Source organism: Convolutriloba macropyga, chromosome 8 (assembly GCF_964194025.1).
Source record: "Convolutriloba macropyga chromosome 8, txConMacr16.3, whole genome shotgun sequence".
Classification (NCBI taxonomy): domain Eukaryota; kingdom Metazoa; phylum Xenacoelomorpha; order Acoela; family Convolutidae; genus Convolutriloba; species Convolutriloba macropyga.
The window spans coordinates 25879803-25904632 of NC_134475.1; the positions used below are offsets into that span (position 1 = coordinate 25879803).

General features: G+C 35.9%; 2 protein-coding genes across 4 annotated transcripts in view; one reads left to right on the top strand and one right to left on the bottom strand.

Moving 5' to 3' along the window:
* LOC142345000 (uncharacterized) overlaps positions 1-4457 on the bottom strand; it is a 35298-nt gene extending 30841 nt beyond the window's left edge. The window contains exon 1 of the mRNA XM_075397084.1: positions 4178-4457. Within this exon, the coding sequence (XP_075253199.1) occupies positions 4178-4457 (280 nt within the window). The remainder of the gene's footprint in view (positions 1-4177) is intronic.
* Positions 1-24830, top strand: part of LOC142344630 (NADH dehydrogenase [ubiquinone] 1 beta subcomplex subunit 9-like) — a 412587-nt gene that overhangs the window by 309240 nt on the left and 78517 nt on the right. The window lies entirely within an intron of this gene.

Genomic DNA, 24830 nt, shown 5'->3' on the forward strand with positions numbered 1-24830 from the left:
TAGATTTTGATCATAGCATATTCTCCAAACTTTTCCGCACCACATAGCTCTGAACTATTTAGAAGAAAGCAATGAAAATAGATTTTTTATTAAGTTATGCACTTTCTTTCTTCCGTAACTTTTGCCAAAAATTCTACATACTCATTATATTACAAAGTTCTGTTATTGGAAACACCATTCGAAAAGAAATATTTTTAGTTTTTAATTTGCACCGAAAACAAATAATGATATCAACTCTGCGTCGCTCCTCCCCGTGTCCAATTTATTCAGAGCTCCCTGATCGTACATGATCTATTTCGTTTCAGTTCCTAATGGCAACACGTAATTTGCCTAATAAAAAACTTGACGTGTTGGATCTACTTCACAAACTATACTGAACGGCAGCGGTAATTTAGCACCCCTACTTTTACCAAGTAAAAATGCAATTTGAGGCAGTATTGCTCCAAATTAAAATCAAAGTTCAAAAACATATTTTAAACCATTGATCCCCTAAATCTGTCCTCTCCTGTACCTATAAAGTTGAAATAAAACGCATCGTTCACTTACCAGAAATCTCAGTGTCAAATTGATGAACACCGTCTAAGTCTCTTAGCAAAAAAATTGTCACAAGATCACAATTTGTTCATATTTTTTTCTCCAAATATTTAACAGCCGTGCCATTTTAGCCATAGTTGAACAAACCTATAACAAAGGAACCAGTTCTACATTTTTTGAAAGCCAGTTGTGGCCGAAAGAGAGATATGCAAGTGATGTAATTGAAAAGCTCTTGAAAAAAGAATAAATTGTTGACAAGAATTTTTCTCGTTTTTCATTTCTCAATGAAAAATAAATGGGGCTGAAAATTTTGCAACTTTTTTTTGCACTTTTACGACATCAGATTTCTTTTATTTTTTCCAGATCACTTTTGGTTTCCTTTTTGTTGCATTTTATATAAAAAAAATTCACTCCGTCGAATCTTTCTGAATTCTTAGATACTTATTTGGATTTTTCACATGTTTTTGTTGAACAATTAAAAACAACGTCGAAACTTATATAAAATGAGATAAAATTCTACTTAAGGGAAATTTTTTAAATAATACTTCAAGGAGTTCCAGTTATTTTTATTTTTAATGTTCTAAGACTATGTTAAGAACTAAGGCACAATTTTGTTTTCCATTTGTACATGAAATAATGCTTTTAAGTTTATTAGAAAATTTTCAAGCCCTGTAACGTTTGAAAAAACCATATTAAGTGCTATTGATAAACAAATTTAAGAAAATTGATATTTCACATTTAATTTTTTGCAGAGAGCTTGGTCATTTTCTAAGTTGAAAAATGTATAAAAGAATTCATTTGTTTCGAGAATTTCCGACTATTCTGTTTTCTGAATGACTATATATGAATGACTGTTTTCTGTGACTCTCTAATCAGGCAGAGGTAAAAGTTTTCAATGGTTATATTTCTTTTCTTAGATTCGATAATTTTGACATATCTTTTTGAGAACTTTTAACTCAAGTTTTGATTTTGTATATCCCGTCTCTTAGTATTACATCTGATTGATCTCTTGGGCTCTCCGGAAAAACATAATTGATCACTTCGATGGCTTTGATTCGTATCTGATGCATTAAACCACCTTGACATTACCTGTTTTTTTGAAAATATCATAGAATTTTCTTATAGTTTTGATGGTTTTTATATTTCTTTTTAAATTCTTGATACCTAACTTCCCTAATGAATGCCCGGGTCGAGGTTGAATGGTTAATTTGTAAGATCTTGCAAGTTTATTGCAAGGTCGTACAAGGCGATGCATCGCCTTGCAAGTTTTTCTTCCAAAAACTTGCAAGTTTTTACAAGTTAGCCATTCGACTTACAAGACCTTACAAGTTAACCATTCAACTTACAAGGCACTTTCAAGTTAACCTTTCGACTTACAAGTTACTTATAAGTTAAGCATTCGGCTTACAAGTTACTTACAAGTTAAACATTCGCATGCGCGCGCACACATACATGCACACACACACACACACGCACACACACACACACACACACACACACACACACACACACACACACACACACACACACACACGCACGCACACACACACTAAACCGTAAAAAACGTTGCAAGGTCTGAACGTAAACGGACGGCCTCATTGGCTCTTGCATAAAATGTTGATCACAATTGAAGCCGATCGTTTTCAACAAATGCGTTACCAAATATTTTCATAAAATATCAATAATTGAATTGGTTGCGTCTGCTTTTTCCCTTCTTTCTGTCTCCTTGTCTTTTCGCCAAACTAATTACTGCTTTCACTAATTATTCCTCTATGCATAATTGAAGCTTGTTCTGCAATCGCTTAGTCTTAGTTTTTAAATTGTCTTTGACTTTTTGAGGAAGACTTATATGAGAAGACAAAACTCAAAATTAATCTTGGTTTCTTTTTATAGTTATACTTTTTATAGCATTTTTGTTCAAAAGCCTTCAAGTTTAAAAGAAGAACTTATTTTTCTGTAAAGTTTTTTAAATTGGATTGTTGAGTCCTGACATCTATATCAACAGATCACAATGGAGTTCCAACGAATTAAGATAAGATCAGTTTAATTACCTAGATCGTAGCTGTCGTTCTTCCAGCTTCGAAAACCTTTGCGTTCATGAAAATTTTTAGCCTTTTCTTGATGGTTTCAGCCCCATGCTTCCCAACAAAGGCTCAACCCGCAGCTTTCTGTTTACGAGTTAAATTGAACAAAGTTTAATTTCGCAAACTTTTTTCGAAAATTCTGTACCAAAAAGACCTTTTTTTCCCGAAAGTCACAAAAGTCTATCGAAGTGCTTACTTATGTTAAACTGCGGTACAAAATTACCGCAAACAAAAATTCGAGATAGATTGCAAATGTTTTCAAAAACTGTTGTCAATTTTTTGTTGGAATCAGGTCACTGCAATCGTTCTACAACAAGTTTACAGTCAAGTTAGTGCAGCTACTCAGCAACAATCTCATGAAGTAGGAATTGAGTTTTTTAAGTTAACTGGGATTAATATCGAGGTTAAGTTTTTTTATCCAATTGGATGAATTTTAAAAATCATTTCGGGTGTTGGAACGTTATATGCCAATGCATATTACGGGTTCTCCCTGATTCTCTTTGTCGAATCGCAATGATTATTTCTCGAGAATTAGACGCTTGATAGTGCTCCAAAAACCAATGAAATGATGACTAAATATTTATGCGAAACTACTTTCTAGGATTTTACACAAAGTAATCAGCCAAAACAATGCGCAAAATAGGCATTTTTGTATATCTCTTCCTTTCTAATTGGATTTTGTAGTATGCAATTTGGAGAAAGTGTAAGTGGTCAATTTAATTTCTTTAATGTATTTTTCATATTTTTACTTGTCTTAATTGATTACTTGTCTTAAGTGATTCATTTTTGATGTTTTCTCCACAATTAATAGATAATTTTTTTGCCATGAAAATAATCCTGTATAAACCACATTCGAATCAGAGAGTTACCATTTTTCGGAACAGGTTTTGTGTCTCGATTTATTTTTTCCCCCCTAAATATACAGATTACGATTCGTCTGACCCTAAATTTATGGTGAAAATTTGCATTCATCCGTTAGTGAATCTCACAACAAATCTTAATCCATGTGTTCTTAATTAACCCTTGCGAACAGCGCTTACCTTTGAAGCTTAGTATGAATACGTAAAACAAGTTCACAGCAAAAAAAAAATTACGGTCAAACGACTCGTAATGCGTTTTTCTCCACTAATGCCGTTTCTTCGTCAATTCATCAATCTCATTCGTATGATTATGTGGCCTAGAGTAACCTAACAGTAACTTAAAGTCTGAATTAGGCTTGTTTTCATCCAGCTGAATCCGCCTAGAGGTAAAGTCTGGTCGCAGCTGATAATTTTATGATCCACCTTGATAAGAAAGCTCCCAAATCAACAGATCGATTAATTTTATGATTCAACTTAAGACACCATAGAAAATTTTTTCTTGGATGAGGGCCAATAGCAACTACGATATATTCGTTGTACTACGTGATCCAAAAGACGTCATTTGAGATCACCTTTAAATTTTTGTATGGTCTTATGTATGGCATCAAAAAAGCCATGCTTCCATACATATCTTACGTATGGTTTCCAAGAAACATTTTTGGTGGTCAACCCGGGTTCATCAAAATATCTCTGACTCACGTTTCAGTATTCCAACTGAGAACAGGTTTTCCTTAGTTTCCTCACAGTTAGTCAAATGGTTGTTCACTAACAAGTGGCATACTTCCTGCAGGGGTGTGAACTCAGTGGAACTTTCGAATCCATAGGTTTTGTTCAGGTCAATTCCCATACCACAGAAATGGCTGGAGGGGCAGTAGAGTCCAATGTCCCATTTAAATCTGATCATTCGCTGCTCACATTTGGTTTCAGTCAGCGAATTGTATGATGTTACCGTGAACCCGGAGAGCGGTATCTTAGCCATATCAAACTGACATCTGATAATTGATTTCGTATCATCACACAATTCACATGATTGTAACTGGGTGGGCATCACAGAAAAGCAAAACAGGGAAAACACAAGCCACGCCATTTTCTGAAGAAAATTAATAATCTTTTTTCATTAGAAGCTAAAATTAAAACATAACTGTGTTCTTTGAATAATAAAAATTCTGAAGGCATATCTGGAAAAGCCACTCACTGAATAATTCACTTATATCGTCATACTTAATGCCCTTTATCTAAGCTGATAATGTGGTTAGTCCCAAACGGATTCGACCTCTGATCAGGCTCACTCGCATTTGAGTATAATCAGAGAAAAATTCGAGCGCATTTTAGTCTGATCAGAGAAGATTTTTAGCGCATTTGTGTCTGATCAGAGAAGATTTTTAGCGCATTTGAATCTGACCAGAGAGGATTTCCAGCGCATTTGAGTCTGATCCGAGAAGATTTCAAGCGCAATTTATTTTGATCAGAAATGATTTCGAGCACAATTCGTTCTGATCAAAAATGGTTTCGAGTGCAATTTATTTTGATCAGAAATGATTTCGAGCACAATTCGTTCTGATCAAAAATCGTTTCGAGTGCAATTTATTTTGATCAGAAATGATTTCGAGCACAATTCGTTCTGATCAAAAATGGTTCCGAGTGCAATTTATTTTGACCAGAAATGATTTCGAGCACAATTCATTCTGATCAAAAATGGTTTCGAGTGCAATTTATTTTGATCAGAAATGATTTCGAGCACAATTCGTTCTGATCAAAAATGGTTCCGAGTGCAATTTATTTTGATCAGAAATGATCTCGAGCACAATTCGTTCTGATCAAAAATGGTTCCGAGTGCAATTTATTTTGATCAGAAATGATTTCGAGCACAATTCGTTCTGATCAAAAATGGTTTCGAGTGCAATTTATTTTGATCAGAAATGACTTCGAGCACAATTCGTTCTGATCATAAATGGTTTTGAGTGCAATTTATTTTGATCAGAAATGATTTCGAGCGCAATTCGTTCTGATCAAAAATGGTTTCGAGTGCAATTTATTTTGATCAGAAATGATTTCGAGCACAATTCGTTCTGATCAAAAATGGTTCCGAGTGCAATTTATTTTGATCAGAAATGATTTCGAGCAAAATTGGTTCAGATCAAAAAAGGTTTCGAGTGCAATTGGATTTGATCAGAGAAGACTTTGAGCACAGTTGGTTCTGATCACAAACGATTTGAGTGCATTTGAATCTGACCAGAGAGGATTTCCAGCGCATTTGAGTCTGATCAGAGAAGATTTCGAGCGCTATTTATTTTGATCAGAAATGATTTCGAGCACAATTCGTTCTGATCAAAAGTGGTTTCGAGTGCGATTTATTTTGATCAGAAATGATTTCGAGCACAATTCGTTCTGATCAAAAATGGTTTCGAGTGCAATTTATTTTGATCAGAAATGATTTCGAGCACAATTCGTTCTGATCAAAAATGGTTCCGAGTGCAATTTATTTTGATCAGAAATGATTTCGAGCACAATTCGTTCTGATCAAAAATGGTTCCGAGTGCAATTTATTTTGATCAGAAATGATTTCGAGCACAATTCGTTCTGATCAAAAGTGGTTTCGAGTGCAATTTATTTTGATCAGAAATGATTTCGAGCACAATTCGTTCTGATCAAAAATGGTTTCGAGTGCAATTTATTTTGATCAGAATTGATTTCGAGCACAATTCGTTCTGATCAAAAATGGTTCCGAGTGCAATTTATTTTGATCAGAAATGATTTCGAGCACAATTCGTTCTGATCAAAAATGGTTCCGAGTGCAATTTATTTTGATCAGAAATGATTTCGAGCACAGTTGGTTCAGATCAACAACGGTTTCGAGTGCAATTGGATTTGATCAGAGAAGATTTTGAGCACAGTTGGTTCTTATCACAAACGGTTTGAGTGCAATTGGATTTGATCAGAGATGATTTCGAGCTCAAGTTGTTCTGAACAAAAGTGAGGTCGAGCCCTCTTTGGTCTGATCATAAAAAGCAGTGGAATCTGATCAGAGGTCTACTGGAGTACACCTTAAACTGATCAGGAGTGACAACGGGCACACTTCATATGCAGAAAAAACTTCAAACGAGGCTGAGTCTGATCAGAGATCATTATAGTCGGGAATGGTCTAATCAGAGGCCATTCTGTTCGAGGACGGTACGATCAGAGACTGTTTCAATCTCAGCCGCAGATGAATTCATTTTGTTCTATTTCGAGGTTGAATTGAATTTTTCAACCTCGAAATAGATATGATCTTATCACAAAATTTTTCTTCTCTCAATCAAAATTTCAAGCTCCAAGAAAAAAAATGACGTACCTGCTAAACAGAAAAGGCGTGTTTGCCCAATCAACTTTATCACAAAACTTCAAAATTGGGTTGTGCTCTACAACTTTCAGACAAACAGCCGAACAAAATCAACAATGCGCTCTGCAAAAAAAAAATTAACAACTGAAATAATTCATAATGCATTAATTTTCATTCCTAATATCAATCACGGAAACTGAAAACTGAAAACTTTTTAGTAATTATTGTACTTAATGATTATCATTGCACATTCTCAATATAGAAAAGTCATTACGAACTGAATTGTTGCAGATTTAAATGATTTCTTCAGGCGTCCTAAAGCTATTGCTAAAAATTAAATTATTATAAACGTGAAAAAAGACCAATTTAATAACAAAATGCCGCTAGAATGCGGGATCTCTGAACATTAGACCAAAAGTGGAGTAAAATATGAAACAACCAGAATCAAAAAGTTTCACATTAAAATCTAAAGAGCATGCGTAACGCCGAGAATAGTCTTTTTCCTCTTTTCATGCATTTGGGCTTAATTGTCTCAATATTTTTAAATATAACTTCAAGAAAATGTTTGTCTCAGTTTGAATTAAATTGCTTTTGAATTGACTCTAGGCTGGTTTCGATTTATGATGATGCGGAAAAATCAAAGTTTGCTGTTCAAAGATCACGTATTCAAAAACTGAAAATTTTGATGTCTCGCAATCTTTTTTTTTTACTCCAATAGGTCTTTGAAAGTTTTTCACACTAACTATCTCAAAGCCAAAAAGACCCGAAAAGTAACCAAATGGAGAAGTGAAGCAAAGTTTCCAAAAGCTTAAAAGCTACCAAATTTCAACTTTCTATAATCGACAGTCTTCTAACGATATCAGGTTCAACTGTACAGATAGAAAACTACCAGAATATAACGTCTTTTATCCAAATAAGTTGGGGATGGGAGTCAAAGGGGGTCGATGCAAAATTCACCGAATTTCTTAAAATCATTTTAAGAAAGAAATATGAATATGTTAATGAATAGGCAGATTTTTTTCTGCCTAATCCATTACCATCAGTTCAATGATCAGAAAATTTGGAAAATTTTTTCAATGATCTAGAAGTTGGTCACTAACTAACATAAGCTTGGAACTCTATTTCACTTCTCTTGAAAAACATTCTTATTTCTGAAACCTGAGAATGTCTCGGAGGACTTAAGACCTAGAACCACCAGTTCAAGAAAAATGTGAATTTGAATTCCGATTTTACACAAGTCGCGGAACTGTAGGATTTTTTCCTTCTGGATCAATATATTTTTTTGGATTTTGAAAAATTTTTTGTTTTATTGTTCTGAACAAATCGTTTTGAAGTTTTTACACCATTACTGAGAATGTCAAAAAAGGTTGATCACATCAAAAGTCTTTTAGCTGATAGATCCAAATTTTGTTCCTTTTTCTTATTATGGATACAAGGTCTTGGAGTAATATGAGAAAACTGGTTCAGCCCTAAAAGAACCAAATAATAACACCTCACTTAGTTTATACTTTTATCAGGAAAAAATGAATGAGACAGATATTTGTCGTTTCAAAGTATTCAATTTTTGATTTTTTTTTCGGTCGAGAATATCAATAATTTTCATACCTTTATAGGATTATAGGAGTTTTCTTAAACTTGCAAGCAAAATGAACAATGTGAAGCGATAGAAATTCAAGAAATACCAAAGAACTAAAGATAAAGAGTTTTCGAGACGGCTCTCATCGCAATCCTCAACAATCTTGAGTTTGAATTAAAAATTTATTGCTAAGATCTCATTTTTGTGAGGTCTTCCAATGAGTATGTCTAGACAAATTAAATATTAATATCATCAAAGTCAGTCTGCTCCATTTGACAATACCAACTGAACATTTGCTCTTGTTAGTGATATTAAGCTAAAATATTCAAGTACTCTTTTATTCTTAAGTGATACGCAACATATACTGAGCAATGTTGTCTTTAGTAGGCTTCAAAATTTCTTACTCGTGTTAGATTACCTTCGAAAATGGTTTCTACTCAGAGTCATAGCATGATTAAACGATTCAGAAGGAAGGCATGTCCAAGACTAAAACGTTGTTACTAACTATTAAACAAGAAATATTTAAATGAAGATGTACAAAAGGAGAAAATAGACCAAAAAAATCAGAAAAAAAAATTTTAAAAAAGTTTCAACAAAGATCCAATGTTTGTTGGTTTTGTTGTTAACTGCCGCGCACCAACCGCATATTTCCAAAAAAAATTAGGTAAATCAAGAAGGAGGCTCGATAATGTACGTTTGCACACAATGTTCCGACCCCGCTCAACCACATTTTTGACTCAATTGCATACCAGATGAGGAGGAGAAGCTTTCAAAAATTAATATATTGTCTGAACATAATTGGCATATCCTTTTAAAAATGGCTTTGATCTCAACTACTAAACAGAATAAATAATGTCTCATTAAAGCGCCGATGATACTTGCCGTTTAGGAGACAAAGAGACAAGATAAACAACAAAAGCATTTATTAGGACCATAACTCGAAGTCTATCAGCTTTTTAAAAAGAAACCTGTAATCAAAGTCAAAATAGTATCTGACAAAATTTAAATTAAACCTTTTATTGCGTCTATATTTGGTGCTACAATCTCCCACCACATGTTTAATGTACTTGTATTGTCATGAAACCCGAAAGTACAAACGTTTAATGGGAAATTTGTAGAAACAACCGTTTTTGGTAACCCTTGCAACCCCCACTATAAATCAGGGTGCTATGATAAATTTGTATATTGACTTTCGCACTGATAATGGATATATATATATATATATATATATATATATTAAACATATATATATATATATATTATATATATATATATATATATATATGTATATATATATATATATATATATATATATATATATATATATATATATATATATACTATATATATATATATATATATATATATATATATATACAACCCCTTTCCTTCCCTAAATTCAAATCACCATCTTGATCTAATATTAGGATCTCTCCTTCAAACCTCTGTTTTCTATTTTAAAACATCTTTTACTTATTCTCTTTTTTGAGAAAGGAGTTGCTGACCCACACAACAGACTTTGGAGTTGCTGACCCACACAGGAAGACACAAAAATTTCTAGTCTGGAGCACAAGATTTGTGGCAGAAAGGGCCACAAGGTGCAACGGGATATATATGAGAATGGAGTGAGCGACTATAAGTGCAACAAATTATGTTCAAAAACTCTACATGCAGCAAAACTCATGCTGATGAGACATTACTGTGTAGTGAATGATAACGTCTGAGATGGAGTAAAGACTTTGAACCTTTTACGATCAAGATTTCAGACTGTGGAGTTGCCGAAAGTGATGATTGGCATTTGGCTCCTTGTTGCCTCAAAACCGAGCTTATGATTTTCATTGCTGCACGCCACATCATCTTGGGAAGTCTTGAGTAAAAGAGTTAACATCTAGCCCTCTCTAGCATTGTCTTGCTCGGCACCTCTACTAGCCCATTATGTTATGGCGTCTCTAGTAGGGTCTTCTACTGTAGAGTGCTTGAATCTAAGAACTACATCTTGTTTGCCTCTGAGAGAAACTTTTTGCATCGTCTTGTCTGAGCTTCTTAGGCTTCCCCACACTGAGAGCAAATGTCTTTCGAAGTGCTTCCTTTTCAGCTTTAACCAAGTCCACAAATACAAATTTTGTGTACTGGTCTGCAAACACAATGCATAATTGGATCTCCGATTATGATTCCGCTCTGATTGCTCCTATCACGTCTCTGAACACTTCTCTAGTTTCTGCTCTGCTTTGGTTTCCACCAGTCTTGGTACTGAATTATTTAAGATGTTGGCCACTGTGCACACATTGCACAAATCTATGTTTTCCTAACTGTATCTAGTGTGTTCCTGACTGCAACCGCTCGACCCCATCGTCAGTGCCGCTTCCTTTGCATTGTCATTTTTCATGCTGTTGAAATTCATCTTGTGCACTACAACACTGCAGATAAAGTACAATTTTTTTCTCGACTGAGTTTTGCCAGAGTCCCCTTTTGAAGGTTTCTTCTTTCATGAAAGTGAAGCTTGGTCCACTACTTTGTTAATCTCGAGATTGATAGGATGTTTGAAGTGAAGTCAGTCACACACACAAAGCATTCTTGGTTTCTTTGACTAGAATTCCACTTTGTTTGAAGGTACGCTGATTCTCGAGCAGACTCTGCCCACAAATTTCAAAGTCAATCCATTGCTATTTCTAATCACTGATTGAATGACTACTGAAGTACAGGAATGGCCTGATGTTAGTCAATATTTGATGTGTACAACCACTGTTCACTAGCATGCTTGCTGTCTGCCACTGGGTAAGTGCCGTCCAGTACTCCTCGTCAGGTGACCAATTGCCACTGACTCATATTTGTGTCAATCTCTCTGTCTCTTGCAAGCTCATTCTAGGTGACCTTCATCACCACAGTTGCTGCCTTGCGCTATTTTTTTCATGGCAAAGCGTCCAGAGATACCACATTTAAAGCAGTCTCCTTTCTTGGCCTCTTCTTGAAGTCACGCTTCACTGCTTGTGCCACTGAGCCCCTTTGCTCCTTTTGCTTCTCTGGTGTTGTCTCATGGAAGTTCTGCAGCATTTTCTTCAACTGTGAAATTCGTAGCCGGGTTGAAAGTCTCCTGCATAACAAAATTTTAGTTCCTCCTTGGTCAACATTGTGGATCAAGGCGTAGAAAAAGGTCGCTGAGACTGCGTCCCCTGCTTCATGAAGCCTTTTGAGCAGTTCTTGTCCCCTGACGATAAAACTGTCGAGATCCTTTCGAACTGATTCTTTGAGCTGCAGTCCAGCCATTTTTGCCGCCAAAGTCACCACATCAAATTTGGCGTGAGGTGTAAAGCCTAAATTTTCATTTAGTAAACAATTTTTTTTGGGTGCAGAGCCTTTAAGAGGATAGGAAAAATGACTCCAGTTTAAATGAACCCATTACACTAGAAGGAAAGTTTTTGTGTTACACTGATGGTGAGAATGGGTACCACGTGTTCATAGCCAATTCGCGAAAGGTGATATCCGCTCAAGATGTGATCATAGAGGAATAGGCTCACACCCTGACAGCACAGAGAGGCCTGAACTACTAGATAAAGGGTAAAAACAGCTGGAGATCTAGATCCCAATTGATGGTCATCACGACGATGGCAACAAGGAGGGACAGGGCACAGGTGCTGCAATTGAGGGGGAGTGGGATCGCGCTCAGGTTTTGAACAACCACTAAAGGACACTGAGAGGAAATGCCTCAGTCAGAGGTTTAGGAAGCAGCACTAGATGAAGTATCTACTGCAACAGGAGTGCGTCAGACGCTCTAAGAGTATTTGGTTCACTGTGACTCTGATATTTCTGTTCACTGTTTCACTGGTTCACAGATAACTCAGTCATAGAAACGTCTGGTTAACATCAATGAATACTCGCCGGAACAAGCAGACCCCAGATGGCTGACCCCAAACAAGACTCCTAAATACTTCAGACCCCAGATGAGATAAAATAATATTCCGCAATTTTTGTAGAAAAGAGAACTCATTTTGTTGTGTGTGACTTAGGGTTGTGACCTTGAATATAAAGAAGTCTATAATGCAAAGCAAGGTGACGATTGAGACCAACAGCCCAAGCCTGTGAACGAACAGATCAACGAACTCAGCGACAAAAGAACTTGGGTTCTAGTGAAAACACCAACGGACAGGGAGGTCACAGCAGGCCAATGGGTCAAGAAGCTAAAATTATGACCCTGTGTTCAAATCTACGAATGAAAAGCATGTTTTGTGGCGTAGGGTTTCACACGAGTGGTTGGACTGCACTTTTTTAAGACTTTTGCGCCTAGATGTAATTCGAAGACGTTCAGAATTCTATTTCAGCTATCAGCAAAACGGAGTCATGTAGTGCACCAGTTTGATGTCCTTTGACAGATCTTTAGTTTGACGGATCTCCTTCACTCACCGATAGAGAAGGAGCTATCTCGAGCAACGACAGGAGTTTGTGAAAAAGGTTTGGATGAAAAGAAGATAAAATGCAACCGAATAAATCAATTTATGGTTTGAGACAGGCTGCTAATAACAGGCGCATAGAGTTGACAAAATTTCTACTAAAAAGGGGTTCAACAGAATTATGAATGATCGCTGCTTATTCGCAAAAACAGAGACAGGCGGTCACACCTTCTTGTTTTAATTTAATGACTTCATTGAAACAATACTTGATTGGTTTCAAGTGGATCAAAGTAAACCCTCAAGATCTCCGGATGATTTGAACTTAAAGCTTCAGGCAGCACAGAACAGAGACAAAAATTGGATCGATAAATCTACAGAAACTTGGTTGAACCACTTCTCTAACGGGCCAACGAGACGCGACCAGAGGCCATGTTCACAATAATTTTTTCTTTTCAGGCACTTGAAAGCACCCACAAATCAACACTGGCATGCAATAAAACAACTCTGAAACTATTTTCTTGGTTCAAAATGATTAAAACTTACGAAAACGAAAGAGGCCAGTTAGCATTTAGTGGGGGAAAGGGATGCAGGCCGGTTTGATGATAAGAGCGATAGAACAACAACAACGAGCTACTAGACCATGACTCAACCGAGCACTCAACCATGGTGTCAAGAAGCAGGGCAGAGTTACTTTTTCGTGATTTTTAAGCAAAATTTCATGGAAATACAGTAGCAGTCAGAAAAGCACTGTTTTTGAAGCATCTTCTAGATTATTGTGGAATCCAACAGAAATATCCAATAACAATAGAAGAAGACAACCGGAGTTGTGTCAGATTTTGCCAAAACCCAGTCTTGCGCCAGGGAATTAATTAAAAATTATCAATTCTTTTGGGACAAGACGGAAGATGGGGTTTTTCAGCGGATATCTTCATGAAGTTTTTACCAGGGTCGAAATTTGAATTGATCAGGAGAATTTAAGAGTTTTAATGGGAGCAGACTACGCAATCTGCTCAAATCTGAATGGAGCTGTTGTTTTTTCTATTCAAACTATAGTCTTAATCTAAATCAGACAGACGAAAATTGATTCAGGTCACCGTATTGGTTTAAATGAATCTTCAAGAAATGGTGCTGTTGATAAATACTTAATTCAAACTAACAAATCGAGATAGTTATTATCGGACTTAGATTATTTGATGTAACACCTTCCCACCACGTATTAAACGATAATGATGACATGGAAGTGTGAATGAATCCTAAGATATGTGCAACTGCATTCTATAAATGGTATCCGTTGCAACTGATTTCTAAGATTTTTCCAGAAGCAAAAAAAATTTGGTGATTCTTGAGACCCTCACTATGAATCTTTAGTGCTAATAATTGTTTTGTATCTTGACTCTTTGCATTGATGATGAGTTTATATACAGCTGATTTTTCGTGTCATTTATATCTTCAAATCAAAATCGCCATCTTGTTGTATTAATCAGATCTCTCTCGTAAATCTCTAAATTCTGTGGTAAAATATGATTCTGTTATTCTTTTCTTTTGTGAAATTGATTCTAATATTTTAATTTCACATGCAAAAATCCATAACCTGACGCGACTGATATGTATTTAATAAACAAGCTTCGCCATTATAATCAGTTCTGAAGGTAAAATGATTTTTCATGCCTCAGAATAGCTTCACCGTTTATTATCGTTTTACCGCCTTTGTTAAATTTACTGCTTTCCGAAAACTTGCTACGAAAGACATGTTGGCGTGAAATTTTGTAAAAAGATTGAAAAAAGTGCAACCAAAAGAATTGAAATATAAAGCAAAAATGAAAACTCAAGAAAAATAACGATGAATCCACTTTACCAATGCAAACCATTGAACCACTTCAACCCTGTCAAGAAGCCGGTCACAATTGCTTTTTTGTCATCAGAAGCAAAGTTTCTGGTAGTAACAGCAACAGTTCACAAAGCACTGTTTTGGGGCGTCTTCTAGAGAATTTTGGCATCCAACAGAGAGATCCAATAGCAAATGGAGAGGACAACTAAAGTTGTAGCAGGCTTTTCTAAAACCCAGTTATTCACGACAAGACCAATTACAAATTTCAATTTGTGAGGGAAAAAAGATGAGGCTCTTCAGCGGACCTCTTAAAGAAATTGTTCATCTTATCGAAGGTTGAATTATTCAGGACAGTTTTGATGGGAGCAGATTCTTCGCAATCAGCTCATTTCCGAGTGGGGTGATAGAATTCGACTTCAAGCTCAGATTTAACATTTGTTGTAGAGAAAGTTTGACATACCAAGGATCTCACAGCGCAGTTGATTTAAACCAGCAAACTGATTGAAATGAGTCCCCTATAAAGCAATGCTTAGTTCGAAAAAAATGAGGAAAACAATATATGATAACTTTACTAAATTTGAGACAATTGTAAAGCCAGCGAGAGCAAAACGAAAAACAATCTCTAAAAATGTGAAAAGAACTATAAGCAATAAAGTTTATAATTGTCTTGAAAGAATGACTTTTTTGGAAAAACTAAGAGAGCTATTACAGCTAATCAAAAAGAAACACTATTAGAGTTTGAACAGATTGAAATCATGGCTGGTAAAGCTGTGCGCACAATTCTTGAATTACAAGCTAGTCCGCGCTGGCTTTTGGGTTTTACTTTGCAACAACCTTTGACTGATTGGATAGAAGTGAATAAAAAACTTGATTGTTTTTAGTCAACAGAAAAACAGTTTTTGGAAAAATTTGAAATTAATATTGATAAGTTTTCAGTGGGTGTTGGAAAGGATATGGCGGTTGAAACTTTTGTGGAAAATGTGTTGACAAAACTACATTGTCAGTTCCACGTCTAACTGAAATATGTAACTCTACGGCAGAGAAAAGCAAAAATGTAAATGAAACAAAGTATGCCTTTAGCAACCGACGAGCTGATGAGATTTTTTGCGCTGTTGCTCAAGCTACAGGACGGCTGCGTTTGTTTTTGTATGAGATTCAAGGTTATCAAGTGCATTGTTTAGATCAAGGACAAATATCCTTTGAAAATGAATCTTATGCGGTCAGTATTTAGACCAATTCTTGACAATTGTGAAAACTAATTTTGAAATAGGCACATGGTCTAAGCATGAAATAACAGAAATGGTCCCGCCATTATAATCAGTTTTTTATAATCAGTCCCGCCATTATAATCAGTTTTTTATAATCAGTCCCGCCATTATAACGCCATTATAATCAGTTTTGACGGTAAATTGAATTTTCATGCCTCAGAATAGCTTCACCGTTTATTATCGTTTTACCGCCTTTGTTAAATTGATTGCTTTCCGAAAATTTGTTACGAAAAGCCATGTGGGTGTGAAGTGTTGTAAAAAAAAGAAAAAAGTGCAACCAACAAAAATGAAACATTAAGCCAAAATGAAGACTGAAGAAAGATAACGATGAACTCATTTTACCAATGCAAAACGTTGAACCTTTTCAACCGTGGTGTCAATAAGCCGGCCACAGTTGCTTTTTCTTTATCAGAAGCAAAATTTCTGGTAGTAACAGCAACAGTTCAAAAAGCACTGTTTTTGGAGCGTCTTCTAGAGGATTTTGGCATCCAATAGAAAGGTCCAATCGCAATTGGAGAGGACAACTAGAGTTGTGTCCGGCTTTTCTAAAACTCAGTAATGCACGAAAGGACCAGGTATAAAATTTCAATTCTTTCAGGAAAAAGATTAGGTTCTTCAGCGGACTTCACGAAATTGTCCATTTGTATCAAAGGTTGAATTATTCAGGACAATTTTGATGGGAGCAGACTCTTCGCAATCAGCTCAATTCTGAGTGGGGTGTTAGAGTTCGACTTCAATTTTAGATTTAAGATTAGTTGTAGAGAAAGTTTGGCATACCAAGAATCTCACAGCGTAGTTGATTTAAACTAGCAAACTGATTGAAATGTGTCCCTGATAAAGCAATGCTTAGTTCGAAAGATATAAGGAAGACTATAAATGATAACTTGACTAAATTTGAGACAATCGTAAAGCCAGCGAGAGCAAAACGAAAACCAATCTCTAAAATTCTGAACAGAACTAAGAGCAATAAAGTTCATAATTTTCTTGAAAAATTGAGTTCTTTGGAAAGACTAAGAGAGCTATTACAGCTCATGTGAAAGATGCACTATTAGAGTTTGAACAGATTGACATCATAGCTGATAAAGCTGTGCGAACAATTCTTGAAATACAAGGTAGTCTGCGCTGGCTTTTGGGTTTTACTTCGCAACAACTTTTGACTGATTGGATGGAAGTGAATAAAACACTTGATTGTTTTTAGTCAACAGAAAAACAGTTTGTGGAAGATTTTGAAATTATTATTGATAAGTTTTCAGTGGGTGTTGGAATGGATTTGGCGGTTGAAACTTTTGTGGAAAATGTGTTGACACAACTAGATTGTCAGTTCCACGTGTAACTGAAATATGTAACTCTACGGCAGAGAAAAGAGAAAGTGTAAATGAAACAAAGTATGCCTTTAACAACCGATGAGCTGATGAGATTTTTTGCGCTGTTGCTCAAGCTACAGGACGGCTGCGTTTGTTTTTGTATGAGATTCAAGGTTATCAAGTGCATTGTTTAGATCAAGGACAAATATCCTTTGAAAATGAATCTTGTGCGGTCAGTATTTGGACCAATTCTTTACGTTGCAGTGAGTCCTAAGTATTTCTTTCTTTCATTTCATGACAGACGGGACAATTGTGAAAACTAATTTTGAAATGGGCAAATGGTCTAAGCATGAAATAACAGAAATGGTCTCTGAGAATCTATTGTTGCGCTTTTTAACACGAAAATGATGAGTGTAAAAACAACTGATTTAGTTTTTTCATTTTCTCCCCAAATCCAAATCACAATCTCGATGTATTAATCAGATCTCTCTCGTAAATCTCTAATTTCTTTGGTAAAGTATAATTCTGTTATTCTCTTCTTTTGTGAAACTGATTCTATTACTTTAATTTCAAATGCAAAAGTCCAGGCAAATGGTCTAAGCATGAAATAACAGAAATGGTCTCTGAGAATCTATTGTTGCGCTTTTTAACACGAAAATGATGAGTATAAAAACAACTGATTTATTTTTGTCATTTTTTCCCCAAATCCAAATCACAATCTCGATGTATTAATCAGATCTCTCTCGTAAATCTCTAATTTCTTGGGTAAAGTATAATTCTGTTATTCTCTTCTTTTGTGAAATTGATTCTATTACTTTAATTTCAAATGCAAAAGTCCATAACCTGACGCGACTGATACGTAATTAATAAACAAGCTTCGCCATTATAATCAGTTTTGACGGTAAATTGAATTTTCATGCCTCAGAATAGCTTCACCGTTTATTATCGTTTTACCGCCTTTGTTAAATTGATTGCTTTCCGAAAATTTGTTACGAAAAGCCATGTGGGCGTGAAGTGTTGTAAAAAAATGAAAAAAGTGCAACCAACAGATTGAAAACATTAAGCCAAAATGAATACTGAAGAAAGATAACGATGAACTCATTTTACCAATGCAAACCATTGAACCTTTTCAACCGTGGTGTCAAGAAGCCGGCCACAGTTGCTTTTTCTTTATCAGAAGCAAAATTTCTGGTAGTAACAGCAACAGTTCAAAAAGCACTGTTTTTGGAGCGTCTTCTAGAGGATTTTGGCATCCAATAGAAAGATCCAATCGCAATTGGAGAGGACAACTAGAGTTGTGTCCGGCTTTTCTAGAACTCAGTAATGCACGAAAGGACCTGCTACAAAATTTCAATTCTTTCAGGAAAAAGATTAGGTTCTTCAGCGGACTTCTTCAAGAAATTGTTCATCTGTATCGAAGGTTGAGTTATTCAGGACAGTTTTGATGGGAGCAGACTCTTCGCAATCAGCTCATTTCCGAGTGGGGTGATAGAGTTCGACTTCAAGCTCAGATTTAACATTTGTTGTAGAGAAAGTTTGACATACCAAGGATCTCACAGCGCAGTTGATTTAAACTAGCAAACTGATTGAAATGTGTCCCTCATAAAGCAATGCTTAGTTCGAAAAAAATGAGGAAAACTATATATGATAACTTGACTAAATTTGAGACAATCGTAAAGCCAGCGAGAGCAAAACGAAAACCAATCTCCAAAATTGTGAACAGAACTAAAAGCAATAAAGTTCATAATTTTCTTGAAAAATTGAGTACTTTGAAAAGACTAAGAGAGCTATTGCAGCTCATGTGAAAAATGCACTATTTGAGTTTGAACAGATTGACATCATGGCTGGTAAAGCTGTGCGCACAATTCTTGAATTACAAGTTAGTCCGCGCTGGCTTTTGGGTTTAACTTCGCAACAACTTTTGACTGATTGGAAAGTGAATAAAAAACTTGATTATTTTTAGTCAACAGAAGAACAGTTTGTGGAAGAATTTGAAATTAATATCGAAAAGTTTTCAATGGGTATTAGAATGGATTCGGTGGTTGAAACTTTTGTGGAAAATGTGTTGACACAACTAGATTATCAGTTCCACGTGTAATTGAAATATGTAACTCTACGGCAGAGAAAAGAGACAGTGTAAATGAAACAAAGTATGCCTCTAGCAACCGACAAGCTGATTAGATTTTTTGTGCTGTTGCTCAAGCTACAGGACAGCTGCGTTTGTTTTTGTATGAGATTCAAGGTTATCAAGTGCATTGTTTAGATCAAGGACAAATATCCTTTGAAAATGAATCTTGTGCGGTCAGTATTTGGACCAATTCTTGACATTGCAGTGAGCCCTAAGTATTTCTTTCTTTCATGTCATGACAGACGGGACAGTTGTGAAAACTAATTTTGAAATAGGCACATGTTCCAAGCATGAAATAACAGAAATTGTCGCTGAGAATCTATTGTTGCGCTTTTTAACCTGAAGATGATGACATTATTGTTTGGTACTACTGCGGCATGATGGCTACATTCGGTCAAGTCCTAAAGATTGTGATTTAGAAGTTGACACTTACATTTAGGTTTAGAAGTTTATTTACGTTGAAGAAAGTTGGCAACTTTACTTGATTCCGACACCATGACCATCTTGCAGAGTCGATGATGGCATCATTGAAAGCCACATTCCCCAATCTGTCCATGCTTGTATTACCATTAGATACAATTACCCTTTTTTGTTTTCATGGCGTTCAGTTTTTCGTACTATGGTCGATAACCAATAAATAAATTACTATCATCAGGTTTCTGCCTAATTCCAATACAATTTGGGAATTTGTACGTAAAGTGAAGTGGTGCGATGATTTGCACGTTACAGTTGTTGAAACTGAAGATATCGAAGATCAGCATTTCGAATGGTTTTTCCAGCCTGATTTCGAATTAAAACACTCAAAATTTTTCCTGAACAAGACCAGAAAATCAAGTCCTGTGGATAAATTTGCGCAACTCAAGGAAAAGTGACATTATAAGAAATGCGCCACGAATTTGAAAATACGAATCAAAAATATTGCCTTGAATATAGAAGTTGCTCCCTAAACTTCAAAGCATTAGTTTCAGGAACATCGGAGCAGCTGAGATCGGATACATTAGCAAGTTTGTCATCTTTACATGCACATCATTAAACTGATCAGAGTCCATTCTTAGTGACTATATTAGCAGACAATTCAGTTTTATTTAACCCAAACGCAGTTTGAGAACCGTTTTCCAATTTAGTATAAGTTTTTAAAAACCGATGAATTGAGAGACAAATATAGCAACTTCGAAAGCTTGAGAAATGCTCACAGCTTTTTAAACCAACTATAGTAAAAATACCTAACGAAAACATCGACGTTCTGATGATTTTATTTGACAAGCAAGAGAAGCAAAGTTAATTGGCAGTTTCTCTCCATTGTTATTCTACATTAGTCCAATTTAATAGCGTTCACCATCAAACGGAGTACTCGAATTTTGTCCAGCTGTCTTCTCACTTTTAGAGTTTTGCTTTGTTTTACAGTTTGATGCATATGCCTCAATGTCCACTCTTTCTTTTTTTGCCATTAGGGGCTCTTCTGCGAATGAAACTAGAATCTACAGCTATAAACAGCAGCCAATACCTATAAACAGCACTAACTTTGAAATGAGAAGGCAAATAAACTCAAATAAACGCTATTTGACTGAAAAGAAAGTTCATGTTAAAAAGTTTGTAGTAACTCAAACACATTTGTGGGGCTGCCACTTTTATTGTATGTCCTATCTTAACACTTCGTTGAAACAAAAATTTTATTAAATATCTTCCTAAATACGCCCTCAGATTTAAACAGCGGGAATGTGAAATCACTATAGGCACAGATTGGTTGATTGAAATTCGAATTCTTTTCTTATTATCATTAGAATTCAAGAAATCAGAAACGAATATTATTATGTCTTAATATCTATGGTGGCGCCAACATCACCGGCATTGTTTTCTTCTGCAAAACACACGTAGTTAAATAGGAGCGCCGCTTTTATCACTGGTTGCTTTTAGCTGCCAGCTTTTGTCTTCACTCTTAATGAACGCACTATTTCATCGAAGCCGCGGTATGTTTCAAATACTCGAGCCATTTGGTAATTACTTCTTTTGAACGAATGGTCTACCAACAATACAATTTCCCAAGTTGAAAAGTTTTTAGCACTTCCTGTTCCCTTTTAGTTCGCCGATTCTTTGTTGACCGATATTTTGACTTCCAATTAGTCCAAATCATGTCGACATAGTTTTGTGCTATCTTGAAGGCTGTTTGTTAATCAGCGTAAGATGACAAGTTTCGATTAAAGGGAAGAGCAAAATTAGGTCCTCCTAGAAATAAAATGGGAGTTGGAGCTTCCAAATTGTTCGGATTGCTAGTGGCTGCGGAAAGTGGACAAGATATCAGCGTTTATTGGACAAAATACTTCGAAGCGTTGAAAACTTATCTTGAAGTATTATGCGTCCAATGAAAGCAAAATTTCAATATGTGATGCCCTTTTATTCAAGAATGTGAAGGAGCATTACTATCTCTTCAAAGTTCTCCTCAAAGGCTTGGTTTCTAAAAGACCGAATAAGATAACCATTTCCTGTTTTTGTAGAAGTTTTCAGTAGTGGAGGATCGCCCTTTTCTGGTTGGAGAACGTACAAATTACGTCTACAACGGAGTATACAATTTCATTTTATCTTTATTTGAGCGTTTTTGGTGCCAATTATTGATTGTTTTTGCTATTAAATGCTCTTGACATACTCGGTGCCCTTGTTCATGTTGCTCATTTTGCGTTCAGTTTGCAAAATCTGCCGCAGTGCTTCATGCTTAGATAGCAAGTACTTAGGATTTTTTCTTTTCCAGGCTTAAACTTGAATGTCTTAGCCACTCTATAACTCTCTCTGTCCACTCATTAATTGTCCAGGAATGCCTCAAATTTATATCAACTCGACGTTTTTCTCAATCGATTTGTCTTTGAAATGATCTTTCAATCTTCATTAGGGGCTCTTGTTTAAAAAAACATAGACAGTTTACTGCGCGCGGGATCTTTTTTGTCCTTTGTTAATGAATACATTCGTTTTTTGGTTCTCCATATCAGACAATTTGCAATTGTGTTGACTAATCTGTTCCACCAAATCCATTGCACTGGCTTCTTTCTAACACTGGCTTCTTTAAATAGAACGTCACATTCGCTAAGTTAAACATTTCACCAATTTCTTGTTTGTTGTTGGTTGATCGCCGACAGATGGTTGATTAGGCCATGCGTTAGATCCATCTCAAAGCCACGCCGGTCTGGTTACACGATCACCCTACTGCAAGCTTCTGATTGGTTTTATGCGTGCTCTAATATGCAGTGGATTATTTTTTCGCTAGACGTGCTTGGAGTTGTCAAATGTCGAGGTCTCGAGAACGTCTGCGAAACGGGTAGCAGCAAATTATTTTCTTTTCTTGCATTACTTGTGACGAGTGTAGGGAATGAAGAACAGTAACTGAAACTGTGCAATTGAAAAATCTGCTGAACATCAGTCCGTGCGTGTTACTCAACAACCTGTTTTTTGGACACGTTGCGCAACCTGCTGCCTTAGTTTCAAGTGGTCATTTCAATAATTGACGCATAGGTGCGATTATGAAAAATTCCACAAAAATTGACAACCAATTCTTTATCCCAGTCATCACAACTTTACGCTACAATACACAATGCGGCCCTTGAGGCATGTAGCTGCTACTGTCCCTGCCGCGTTGGAACTTACCTCCGATGCAGAGGAAAATCTCACACAAGTTGTAGCTCTTCAACCCAATCTTCGAAAAATTTGTTTCGTCTTTGATTTGATCCTTGCTCCACTCTTATTCCCGACAATTCTAGATGCTCTTGAGAAAAGTTGGCATACGCAACGAAAAACGGTCGAAGAAATCCATTGGATCGAAAACGGAAGAATCGTTACAGAAAAACTCGGTGCGTAGCGAACAAGGTTAACTACTTTTGAGGTCCTCTCGAAATATCTAGTGCGTCATTTTAAACACTCCACTGCAAACCAGAAATTAAGTATTTTGACTTTGAATATGTTGCCCAAAGTGGTAGATCACAGGTCTTCGCGAAATCATTTTTCTAACATTAGTGATATTCGTAAACTTTTTTGCGCGCAGAACTACAAGATTTTAAGCAACCTGCAATATGCAGCATTAAGAACTTGAACTCGACTGTTGAAACAATTTTTGCCAGATAATTGACTTAATGTCTGCAATAACGGCAATAACATTTTAGCGAAATAGGAAATGTTTTCTCAAAAAGTTTCTCAGAAGATGAGAACCAGATATGAGTGGTCGTTTACAGGGAAGCCTATGAACATCACTGCTGCATTGCACAATCTCAATAGTTTCCCCAATTTTTATGATATGGTAACAGTGGGATGCAAAATATACAATTGTGTACAATCGCTTGTTTTTCAAATTTTATCGTAGTACTGTGTTCTGACGAATCCTTCAAATCGATGATTTTTTTGTTCAGTTTAATCTGGATTGTTTCTTCATAGCGTTCTTTCAGTTTGGCTTGACCACGGAATTGACGTTCCAATGATTATAATTGTAAAGCAGGGGACGCAAAGTTAATTGGTTTTTTCTCTCCATTGTTATTCCACATTAGTCAAAATTAATATTGTTCATCATCAAACAGAGTAATTGACTTTTGTCCAGCTACTTTCTCACTTTCAGATTACTTCTTTGTTTTACAGTTTGATGCATATGCCTCAATGGTCACTTTATCTTTATTTGTGCCATTATGGGCTCTTCCGCGCATAAAAGTAGAGTGATAAAAATAGAGTGATATGACACTTCCGAGTCATAAAATTTAAACTTTTGGTGACTAACAAGTAGTGGACCACAGTTATTCATCCTAAATCAAATTAAACGGCAAAAAGTTGAGTCGGCTCTCCAGATATTTTTATATATGCTCAATTGGTCTCACTGGATGTCAAGCGTCCTGTTCAACAATCATTTCAAGGTTGCCTAGTTCTATTGAAGTATTTGGTTAAACATCAATATAGAATTCTTTTTGTTTTTTTTGTGTGGAGTCCAGATGGTTATTTGCAGTCTTCAAGTTTAGGTGAGTAAAGGGGAAGAAGATTTGGTTTTGTTTCGATTTATTTAAAGATCCAACAAAATTTCTCAGTTTCCGGCAATAAAAATTTACGGTTCAGGATGTTGCCCTGTCGTTCATCGCAACGTTTCGTTTCGCTATATTTTAACTGTTTTACAATACTTTTGTCAATGTAGGACACTGTGAACCCACTATCCGTAAAAGCTACAACTTCTAATGAAAAATCAGACCCTTTAGATATGGCGTTGTCTTTCAACAGTTGTAACAACCCACTATTACTGCTCAGCGTGGTATTAGGTGAGGCATCAATCTCGGGTGGTTGTTTTGGTTTTATCGTCTGCTTTAGCAAATGATTGCAGGTTATCGTGCAGCCATTCACAGCTCAAGCTCTATTCAATTCAAAATTCCTCAAAAAATGCTTTCCGTCATATCGAGTAAAACACAGTTGCACGACTGTGAAGTTTGATTGTGACTAGAGGTTGATTTGTTCTGAGAAATTAATGCCGATGCCAAACTTTTTGAGTATTGTCTCTTTACTGGATTTGGTTTTTGTCTTTATATTTGTCGCTCA